Below are 11,844 nucleotides of genomic sequence, written 5' to 3'. Positions count from 1 at the left end.
AATATTGGTAGACACCTGCTAATAATGGTAGACACCTGCTAATATTGGTAGACACCTGCTGATACTGGTAGACACTTGCTAATACTGGTAGACATCTGCTAATATTGGTAAACATCTGCTAATATTGGGAGACACTTGCTAATATTGGTAGACATTCGCTAATGGCGAGCATCCTCACAAATGCAAGTAAACACTTTTAAAAATGGTGCTTTAAAGACTGCAGCTTATGATTCAAGTAGAATTTCAAACGGAGTTTGGGAGTTGTGTCAGCATTTGTAAAGCCCGTGAAAAAGCGCATGACAGTGATTTGGGAGGATTTTACCTGAACTCACCTCACAGGGATTGAACCGGATAATTGTGCAATTTTTGATAATCAGTGAAATAAAACTGATTCTTTTCTTTACAAGGATTTGTTCTGTACTCTGATAGAAGGTTAGTTTTCTGATTGTTAGGCAGACCTATTTGAGCAAGTGATGAAACAGCTTCCCCTTTTTGTTGTTCAAGTTTTTTGCTGAATTGTCACAATTGTACACGCTCAATAACTCAAAAGTCTAAAGGAAGTTACAGAGAAAACAAAAGATTGGTTTCACTATAGTAGCTCCCTCTTTTCATTTACAATTTAATGAAATATGCAACTAAAGTAACTTTTGCGCTTGTAGCCCTGAAGCTATCAACACCTTAGCAATAGCATGACTCTATTTCCTTTATCATGTGAATTGCAGTTTAAGCCAATATTTGATCTATTTAATAGTCTTCATATAATTTATTCTTGTGTGAAAATACAATCGCTGGAAATAAACAACAAAAAGCTGCCTCAGTCCATGCATTGCCATACATCGAACAGCACCAGTAGAGTTTCAAGATCTACTATATAAACGACAATCGTTGTGTGCGTGTGCGTGTGTGTGTGCCTTATAGAGTATCATACTTTTCGGACTATTAGCCGGTACTAGGTATCTAGGGCGCATTAACGGGAATCTCCTGTTAGTACATACCTCTATTACTTTGTATACATAACCTATTCATCGTTTGCTGTTTTCACACAAAAATGATGTAATAATTACAACTCTATGGCTTTCTTTTAGCTTCATGACACGCGATGCTTTTTTGTCCTCAACGTACTAGGGCTAATTGGTTTTCGGCAAAACGATATTGACAATAGACTCTCTCGATATTAGAACATGGCGATTACATTTTATTAACTCTAAGAAACACGATGCCGTTTTTGTGAACCTCTATTTCTGGCTTTCTTAAGGTTCAATTGCTAATCGCTGTTAAGGTCACTACTTTTCACGCGGACAATTTCATTATCTCGAGTAGGAATAGCATCCAGATTCTCTCACCTTCGATCCGACAAAGACACTACGATATTTGATTTTTTACATAGCACATAGTCATACCAGTATCGTCGTATTCAGAGTTTTGATGGATAGCTGATGGTGAAACAGTAAGTTTTTTATACACACACTTCTATGCAAGAATTGTTCTTATTAATTCAACATATTCACGAATTTTATTTTGTTTTCTCAGTTCGTATTTATTGTATCATTACCGAATCCTCTCATATTGTAATCGTAGCAAAACAGACTCAATTTAGCTATTACTTGATAATTATTTCACTGTTACATTTAAACCATTTTATAGTCATTTTACTCTTAAAATTTATTTGACCTGCACGAAACATTTTTCTCATGAAATGAAGTTTGAAAGTTACAGTTGTTTGACAAAGTTTGATAAACTTTACAGTTGTTTTTATTTTCTCTTAAATTATTTTAACTACACAAAACACTTTTGTCATGATAGGTTACCTATCATGTTTTTTCATGTTACCTATGTATTTTGAATGTTAGAATGGCAAATGTTGTTATATATGTTAAATACAAATAGATTTTCTGTGCGAAGACATTTTTATTACCCGGGTACAAGTACAGCTTATGGTGTAAAATGTTGAAAAAATACTTTACCGAAGTTGTTTTCTCGCCTTGAAGCGGATTAAAATTTACATTCTTTTATTTTAATGGGAAAAATTGTTTCAGATCTTGAACTCCTAGAACTGATTATGTTCGAGAACTGAGGTTCCACTATACGTTATCAAAAGATATAGGTCACTGAAAGTTATGAAGTTTTAAATTTACATTGGTTTGAAAACCTTTACAGTTGTTTTATTTTCTCTTAATTTATTTCAACTACACAAAACACTTCTTTCATGATATGTAGTTTGAAAGTTAAAATGGCAAATGTTGTTATATGTTAAAAACAAATCAATTTTCTGTGCAAAGACATTTTTTACTACCCGGGCAACGCTGGGTAGCACAGCTAGGCTTGGGGCCGTGACATCACTTGGGGATGCCGGGGAGACCTTTTTCGCCTCGAGTACAGCGAGAGTCTCCAGGCGCGGCTTTCCGGATGAATGAGTTGGTGAGTGCGAGGCGATTGATTGCAAAGCGATTGAGTGCTAGGCGATTGGTTGCGACTGCAAGGTGATTGATTGCAAGGCGAGTGCGAGGTGATTGATTGCAAGGCGAGTGCGAGGTGATTGAGTGCGAGGCGATTGATTACGAGGCGAGTGGAAGGTGATTGCAAGGTGAGTGCGAGGCAATTAACTGCGAGGCGATTGATTGCGAGAAGAGTGCTAGGCGATTGATTGCGAGGCGACTGGTTGCGAGATGATTGGTTGTGAGTGCAAGGTGATTGATTGCAAGACGAGTGCGAGGTGATTGATTGCAAGGCGAGTGCGAGGCGACTGATTGCGAGAGCGAGGCGATTGATTGCGAGGCGATTGATTGCGAGGCGAGTGTAAGGCGATTGATTGCGAGGCGGGTGCAGGCCGATTATTTGCAAGGCGATTGATTGCGAGTGCGAAGTGATTGATTGCGAGGCGAGTGCAAGAACGCGATTGTCAACTGCTCGGCGGGTAAAGACTGGTCAGCCAAGGCGGGGGCTCAGCGGCAGAAATGCGCAATCGTCGACTGCAAATATAGACGAGGGTGAACGGATGCATGAATCTAGACACATGTATCTAGAATATTTACTAGATTTTACACGCATCTAGCTGTAAGACACATTGCAGATTTTCATTGTTCTCCCCAACATTGACATGTATATGCGCATGCATTCTCTAATCAGGACAACAATTTCAGTAGACTGCATATTTGGAGTTATTTTACAGTATAAAAGACAACTCTCAATAAACCTTATGCTGCACGTGAATCTGTTCCTGTAGACGGGTAATGCAGCTAGTCTCCTCTAAAGCATGCATGGGTGTCTAGCAAACTCAAACAACTACATGTACGTTCAAAGTTAAAAAATTTTTTCTGTTAATGCAAATGGGTTAGTCGTCAATGCAAATGGGTTAGTCGTAACAACAACAAAATTACACTTCCAAGATGCAAAAATGCTTACAAAATAAACCACAATTGTACAATAAACTCAAAAGTATCACTGATAGTAAGTACCAGGTATAGTAAGTACGAGTGATAGTAAGTACGAGTGATAGTAAGTACGAGTGATAGTAAGTACGAGTGATAGTAAGTACGATTGATAGTAAGTACGAGTGATAGTAAGTACGAGTGATAGTAAGTACGATTGATAGTAAGTACGAGTGATAGTAAGTACGATTGATAGTATGTACGAGTGATAGTAAGTACGAGTGATAGTAAGTACGAGTGATAGTAAGCACAAGTGATAGTAAGCACGAGTGATAGTAAGTACGAGTAATAGTAAGTGCGAGTGATAGTAAGTATGAGTGATAGAAAGTACGAGTGATAGTAAGTGTGAAGGAAATATTTGACCTGAGATGGCTCCACAGATGTCATGCCTTTGTCCTCATTTTTTATTGCTGCCAGTAGGTGGTCAAGCCAACCCCTGACCTTTGTGGCGTGGTGTGTCCGGTCCCAATTGATCCAGAAATATGGCCGGATGTAACACACACCAATAAAATTTAGAGAAAACACCATGTCACAACACCGTACAACCAGATCAGCAGTTTTTCGTTCATTCTTAGTTAGCTTAATGTTTGCCTTCATGCAATCAACATATCAATATTTTGTTTCAATCATATTTCATTACTCTATATTCAGCTTATATTCAACAATGTGCCTGACATTGGAGGCAAAAGGTCAGTCAACTACATATGCATATTTCTATACTTTCTTGAGTATTATTGTTATTATTTGGTTTAAATCATATATTCATTCATGTGTTTTATTATTGTGCTCATTATATCATGTAATTGCATTTAATTCTATCAAGGTTAGCTTGTAGTTTTATCTTAATATCATCTATTACAGACTTCACGGCAGATGCTGATGTTAGATACATATAGTACTAAAGTTACACAACTAAAGCATCACCAGTAGAAGCCTTATTCTCTTCTAGTCAGCACAGTTGTTGCCGCTTTTTATAAGTGAAGTTTTAAGAACTTCACAGTGAAGTCTTATCCAAAGAGAAGAGGACAACTTCGTCACCCAACAAAGGACATCTTCATCACCCACTATAGGACATCTTCGTCACCCACTATAGGGCATCTTCATCACCCACCATAAGACATCTTCATCACCCACCAAAGGACAACTTCGTCACCCACCATAGGACATCTTCATCGCCCACCAAAGGACATCATCATCACCCAAAGCAAGACATTGTCATTTAGCATAGGAAAATCTCTTCATCCACTAAACAAAATTACTCTTACCATACGATACACACGTAGTCAATGAACCGTAACTATCGTTATTTACATGCAAGCAAGCTGGAATCGAGGACCACAGGATTGGAAGCTAAGTAATTGATTATTAGCATTCCTTTACAACCAAACAGTGTGAGTTGTCTAACCTTGCCTCATTACAGAATTTACATAAATATGTTTATGTTGACTTCATTTGGAATTGGATATCTGCTTTGACCTTTTGTTATACCATTTGCTACTTATGTAAGCTGAGCTGGTTGTACAAATTTGTGACACTCTAGAAAAACGCTCACCTTTAGTCTTCGGTGTGTGCATACATTTTGTCATATCGACGGTCCGGTTTGAGACTGGTTGGCTGCGCCGGTAAACGTTAGAAAGGTTCAGTTTTGCCCTTCTGCTGGCGGCAGTTTTTATAGAGACCCAGGGTCATCACTCATGTATGTATACGTGTAGGTTAACTTTCCATTAAGTAGGATAGCATTTAATCAGACAACAATAGTGCATTAGGCATTGTTCACTGGTCACTCATTAGCCCATCAGTTGGTTAAGATATGAGATATAGCTCTGTTTAACTAAAACAAGCTCACAATAGCGTGTATCATACACATTTGTTTACAACCACCTGTGCAGTAAGTAGACAGTGCTAGTTATTGAGTTATTGAAGTTTGGCTGTAATAGTATAGCATTCATATCTAATAGCAACTAAGCAGTGCACACAAGTTTGAAATTGTGTTGCTAATCAGCTAAAATGTCTGGTAATGGTCTTGATTCAGATCAACTCAGTGAACCAAGCCAAAACACTGAGCAAATTGATGACTCTAGTCAAAGTGAAATATTAGTTGCTGACGTTAGTCAAAGCGAATTGTTAGATGAAAATCCAGTAAGCGCTAGCGATGCTGCAAATAGTGTAGTAGGTGCTGACCAGCAACGACGCTCGCAGCGCGAAACAAAGCTGTCTTTAAAAGCCAGGGAAAATAGATGTTTAGAATTGTCGCACTCACTCCTTCAAAACATGAGTGAACAACTACACAAAAATGAAGAGTTTTTGAGACATGCTGACAGTCAGCTTTATCAAACTGTTGAAGCTTTTCTCACAGATTTAGATTAAAACACAGCAGTTATTCACTCCAAATTTAATGAACTACAGAAATCATCAGAAATTCAACCTGATGTAAATGTAGCAGCGCTCTATGAACAGTACAGGGCTGTTGTAAACATTATGTTTGAGTACGGTACTAGGAGAAGGGAGGAGGAAATGCATGATAGAGAGGAAGAAAGAAGAGTACAGGAATTAGAACAAGCCGTAGAAGAATCAAGAAGGAAGTTAGAAGAGGATATGAAAGTAATGACAGCCATGATGGAAGCCCGTAGAGCACGCATGCAAACCTTGTTGCAACAGCAGACAACTTCCCAGTAGACATGCGACGCTTTAGCTCACCTAGCATCCACACTTCAACACAATCAGCACATGCAGTGACTGCACAAGTACAACAAGCAAGCACAGTGTTTACACATGCAGCAGCTGCACAAGTACAACAAGCAAGTACAGTGTTCACACTTGCAGCGCCCCCACATGTACGATCAACACTCGCAGCTCCTACACAGGAACTACAAACAAATACAGTACCCACATCTGCAGCACCCCCACCGGTAGAATTAGCACATGCAGCACTCATTCCCACAGTATCAACACATGTACAGCAAACACATACATGGCCCACACACATTCAACCAACACAGACAGTGCCTGCATATGCGGCACCTTTACATGCACCACAGGCAGGTGCACCTATAATCTCAACACCGAGTGCTCAGGCATTCATACCCAAAACACCATCACTTGTGACAAAACCATATCCTTATGTTCCCCACGGCTCACCTTATCAAAGTTCAATGACAGAATCACACCCGGCTGAAGTAGCCAAAGTAATAACAGATCACATGCACATATCACTGATTGCCCCACCTGGAGTATTCACAGGTGACCCACTACAATACGCGGACTGGCATGTAGCCTACAATTATCTAATTGGTGCAAGGGCTGGTTCGCCAATAGAGAAGCTCCATAGGCTCAGAAAATACGTCGACGGTGAAGCTAAAGAAACAATAAGTGGATACTTCCGCCTACAGACGGAAGATGTCTACCAAGAAGCCTTGCAAACCTTGGATGAGGAGTTTGGAAGGCCCGATCTTGTAGAAGACGGCTTTCGTGACAAACTAGAAAGCTGGCCTAAAATTAGCAAGTTTGACAAGGATGCTCTGAAAAAGTACTCTATATTTCTAAAGCAGTGTGTAGCAGCACAGTCATCCCTTAACAATCTAAAGGTCTAAAGCGACAAAAAAGAAAACAAAAAGTTTATCAAATGCCTGCCCGAATGGGTTGCTAACCGCTGGCTGACAATCGTAACAGAAGAAGAAGAAAAGCAAGGCTTCCCGCCTTTCTCCAGATACGCATCCTTTGTAGCTTTTCAAGCTAAAGTAAGTAACAACTCCTTGCGAGAATCTGGAGAATATGCAAACCACAAAGGAAAGAATGACTCGGCAGACGCCTATCACCATAAAACGCGACAAGGTCAGAGAAGCTCGGAAGGTGCCTCAAAAGGCAAAAGGCAATTCGATGAAGCTCTGGCCAAAACAAGCCAAATCAACGCGCATCAAACTAGCACTCAAGCCGCCACAAATTGTTTGTATTGCAAAAAAGGAAGACACAAAACTACCGAGTGCCGATAACTTACCAAACCACCTTACAAGGATAAGTGTAGCTTTGTTACTGAAAATAAACTATGCTTCCGATGTTTAAACTCGGGTCACCACAAGAAAGAATGTAAAAGTAATGTGACATGTAACACATGCCACAACACTCATCCAACAGCCTTTTATTTCATTCCCTGAGACAAGTCTACAGCTGAAAATGACACAAAAGGTTCAAGCGCAGACAAAAAAGATGATTCGAATGAGAGAACTGATAGCAAACCCAAGGCACTAAATGCCAATGCAATAAAGCAACAGTCACAGAAGCTCCTCAGTATGATTGTGCCCGTCTTTGTTACACATAACAACAAACAAGAGCTAGTATACGCGCTGTTAGATAGCCAGTCAGATGCAAGTTTCATCAGCGAAGATATAGCCGAGAAAACAACTCCCACTTATACCCAAGAAAACGTGACGATTCGCACACTAAATGGAGAGACGACAAAAAACTAAAGCACTATAATTTACTGTTGAAAGGCTTTGGAGCTGCCAACCTTGAACAGCTAAAGATATCAGCTTATGAGCAGGATGATATACCGTGCAATAAGGCACAGATTCCAAACAGGAACCATGTACGAAATATGCCACACCTTTGGTCAATAGAAAGAAATCTACCTCCAAAGCTCAACATTCTTGTTGCACTACTTATTGGCACTGATTGCTCACAGGCACTCATGCCGAGAGAAACAATCTCAGGCGCCGATGGCCTACCCTTTGCAATCAAAACATTGTTCGGCTGGACGCTATGTGGTCAAGTCTCCGAGTGCAATCATGTTCAGCATGTGCACACCACAGCTCTCAGCAAAGAAGAACACAATCTGTCCAGGATATCACAAAATGATATGAAGTTTTTAGAGTTGTTAAATGATGGCCTGACAAAATTGGAAAACGGATCTGTTAGTCTGTCATTGCCCCTTAAGGAAGAACCACAGCTTCCCAATAATAAGATACAAGCTGAAAAACGATTTGAACAGTTGCTAAAACGTTTCAGGAAGGACGAGGCATACAAAGCAGAATACTGCACTTTCATAAAAGAGTTGATCTCCGACAACCATGCTGAGTTAGCACCCAGCAACATCAAAGATAAGGAAACATGGTACATTCCTCATTTCGGAGTGTACCATCCCAAGAAGAAAAAACTGCGCATCGTTTTCGACGCTAGCGCAAAACATATGGGCAAGTCGCATAATGAGTTATTGCTGACTGGACCCGATCAGATGAACAACTTAGTTGGAATCTTACTAAGGTTCCGCCAGAATACCATAGCACTGTCATGTGACGTGCAGAAAATGTTCCATAACTTCATCGTAGCACCAGAACACCGCAATTTCTTGCGGTTTCTGTGGATAGATGACGCTACAGAACAGATCGTGGAATATAGGATGACACGTCACTTGTTTGGAGCTACCTCTTCACCAGGAGTGGCTACCTTTGCACTCTGAAAAATTGCCTCTGAACACAAAGAAGACAAACCAGAAGCCTGGAAGTTTATTACTGAAAACTTCTATGTCGACGACGGCATCATGAGCACAGAAGCAATCGAAGACGCCATAAAGCTTGTAAAGGATACTACAGAGGTATGCAGCAGTGCCAACCTAAAGCTACACAAATTTGTCAGCAACAGTCAAAAGCTATTAAACACAATCCCTATTTCTGAGAGAGTAAGTGAGGTACAAGTATTAGACCTCCTGAAAGACAAGCTGCCAACAGAAAGGACGCTAGGCCTTGAGTGGTGCTCCAACAGCGACACCATCATGTTTAAAAATAGCATGACAACTAAGTCTTTCACTAAAAGAAGAATACTTTCTGTCATTTCGCAACTATATGACCCACTTGGACTACTGGCTCCATTCACATTGCTCGGCAAAAACATCATGCGAAAGGCCTGTCAAAGCTCAGTTGAGTGGGATGAAGAAGTGCCCTCTGATATTAAGACCGAGTGGATGACCTGGATGGAATCGCTCTCCGACTTGAAAAAGCTAAAGATTAGCAGGTGAGTAAAACCACCTGAATTTGGTGAAATAGCTCACACAGAACTCCATCACTTCTGCGATGGCAGTCTGTCTGGCTACGGAGCTTGTTCATATGTAAGATTCACCAACAAACAACAACAGGTACATGTAGCATTGCTCATTGCAAAATCTAGAGTTGTGCCGCTGAAGTCTACAATGACTGTGCCTTGTCTAAAGCTGCAGGCCGCAGTTGAGGCAGCACACTTGAGCAATGTGCTCCGATCAGAGCTATGGATGGACTTTGATGCAGAGTTCTTCTGGTCAGATTCCCAAATCACACTAGGAAGAATAAAGAATAGCAATGCACGCTACCACATGTATGTAGCCAACCAAGTAAAGGAGATACGCAATCTGTCTCACCCCGATCAATGGTTCTTCATCGCAGGATCAATGAACCCTGCTGACATAGTTTCTCGAAGATCCCGTGTGAAAGATTCGCAGCAATTTAGGTGGTGGGAAGGTCCTGAGTTTCTGCAAACTTCGAACATTACACCCCTGTCTGGAGATCAAACAGATTATCAACAAGTTGCAAATGAAGACCCTGAACTAAAGCGTGTCAAAACAGCTCTGCAATGCCAGTCTAAAGAAATAAAAATCGCAGAAAACATCTTCAGCAAGTTCAGCTCCTGGAAAAGCCTTGTTTGAGCCATAGCAAACTGTGAAAAAATGATATTGAATAAATGTTGGAAGAAGCCTATACTAACTGTGAATGACCTAAAAGAAACCGAGAAAGTCATCATAAAAATAGCACAACTTGAAGCCTATGAGCAAGACATCAAACACATCAACAAAGGAACTACCTGGAAACAGAGTAGCATTGCCAAACTGAATCCATATCTAGACACCGACCAACTACTGCGTATTGGTGGGAGGGTAAAAAATTTGACTGCCCTAAGTCTTCTAGAAAGACACCCACTCATAATACCCAAGAACACCCACATAGCTAAGCTTTTAGTAAGATATTACCATCAAAAAGTATATTATCAAGGGAGAACAACAACCCTCAGAGCTCTAAGAGGAGCTGGTTATTGGGTCATTCGAGGAAATAAGCTAGTCAAGGATGCCATATACGAATGCGTGGTCTGTAAGAGACTTAGAGGAAAGACCGCAGACCAGCAGATGGGTGACCTGCCCAAAGAAAGAACAGAGCCTGGATACCTGTTTACTCACGTTGGAATCGACTGCTTTGGGCCCTACACGGTGAAAGACAGGAGAACAGAAGCGAAACGATGGGGTCTTATTTTCGTTTGCCTGTATTCTAAGGGCATACACATTGAGCTTCTAGAACAAATGTCCACCGACGCCTTCTTGAACGCTTTGAGGTGCTTTATGTGCATACGAGGTCCAGTGAGTACTATATACTGCGACCAAGGCACTAATTTCATAGGCGCCAGAAATGAACTAGAGAAACAGCTGGAATGTATCAGCCAAGAAGCTAGAAATAAGGTCAAAGATGACATGATCAAATTCAAGTTCAATGCTCCCTCTGCTAGTCACACAGGAGGCCTGTGAGAGCGGAGCATCAAAACTGTCAAGGCTGTGCTAAATGGCATGACACAAACCTTCAAAAGAAGATTAGACACCCCTAGCCTTCGAACCGCCTTCTATGAAGCGATGTATACGGTCAATAGTCGACCACTGGCGACCGACAATTTAACCAACCCATCAGAAACATTTATCACTCCAAATCACCTTGTGAGAGCCAAACCTCAAACCTTATCAACCGCGCCAGGAGACTTTGACAATCAAGAAATCTATGACAGAAAACAATGGCGGAAGGTACAGCAATTCGCAAACATATTTTGGGAACAATGGAAGGTAGACTATCTTTGCACACTAGACACTCGCCAAAAATGGCAAAGCAAGTGCCAGAATCTAGTCAAAGGTGACATTGTATTGCTGACCGATGACAACGCTCCCAGGAATCAATGGCGGACAGGGGTGATTGAGGAAACTTTCCCAGGGAAAGATAATCTAGTGAGGCGTGTAAAGATTCGTCTCACGAATAAGATGCTAGATAGGAAGGGGAATCAAATGGAGGCAGCTTCTGTACTGGAAAGGCCAGTTCAAAAACTGGTGCTTCTCCTCCCTTCAAAACGTGACTAGTTGTGAGCAGTGGTGCACATGGTAATATAGATAGTCTATTATAGCATATAGTAGTAGTTTAGTAGCTATAATATCTCAACTGTAGCAGTAGTACAATATTCTTATAACTTTTCGATCTGGTTAATTTTGCCAAAAATAAGGTGGGAGTGTGAAGGAAATATTTGACCTGAGATGGCTCAACAGACGTCATGCCTTTGTCCTCATTTTTTATTGCTGCCAGTAGGTGGTCAAGCCAACCCCTGACCTTTGTGGCGTGGTGTGTCCGGTCCCAAATGATCCAGAAATATG

At 40.9% G+C, this 11,844-nt stretch overlaps 5 protein-coding genes across 5 annotated transcripts; all 5 read left to right on the top strand.

Annotated features, from left to right (window-relative positions):
• Positions 1-8,019: 8,019 nt before the first annotated feature.
• Positions 8,020-8,880, top strand: LOC137402538 (uncharacterized). Its single transcript, XM_068089039.1, has one exon. The coding sequence runs from the start codon at positions 8,020-8,022 to the stop codon at positions 8,878-8,880; it is 861 nt and encodes a 286-aa protein (XP_067945140.1).
• An 81-nt stretch (positions 8,881-8,961) lies between these two features.
• LOC137402537 (uncharacterized) lies at positions 8,962-9,435 on the top strand. The gene has a single exon (XM_068089038.1). The coding sequence runs from the start codon at positions 8,962-8,964 to the stop codon at positions 9,433-9,435; it is 474 nt and encodes a 157-aa protein (XP_067945139.1).
• Positions 9,436-9,606: 171 nt separating this feature from the next.
• Positions 9,607-10,095, top strand: LOC137402536 (uncharacterized). Its single transcript, XM_068089037.1, has one exon. The coding sequence runs from the start codon at positions 9,607-9,609 to the stop codon at positions 10,093-10,095; it is 489 nt and encodes a 162-aa protein (XP_067945138.1).
• A 21-nt stretch (positions 10,096-10,116) lies between these two features.
• Positions 10,117-10,962, top strand: LOC137402535 (uncharacterized). The gene has a single exon (XM_068089036.1). It carries the CDS (start codon positions 10,117-10,119, stop codon positions 10,960-10,962), a length of 846 nt encoding a protein of 281 aa, XP_067945137.1.
• Positions 10,963-11,064: 102 nt separating this feature from the next.
• On the top strand, positions 11,065-11,556 carry LOC137402534 (uncharacterized). The gene has a single exon (XM_068089035.1). It carries the CDS (start codon positions 11,065-11,067, stop codon positions 11,554-11,556), a length of 492 nt encoding a protein of 163 aa, XP_067945136.1.
• The last annotated feature ends 288 nt before the right edge of the window (positions 11,557-11,844 follow it).

The sequence above is a fragment of the Watersipora subatra genome, chromosome 8 (genome assembly GCF_963576615.1).
Source record: "Watersipora subatra chromosome 8, tzWatSuba1.1, whole genome shotgun sequence".
Lineage (NCBI taxonomy): Eukaryota > Metazoa > Bryozoa > Gymnolaemata > Cheilostomatida > Watersiporidae > Watersipora > Watersipora subatra.
This window is presented reverse-complemented; position numbering and strand designations above follow the sequence as displayed.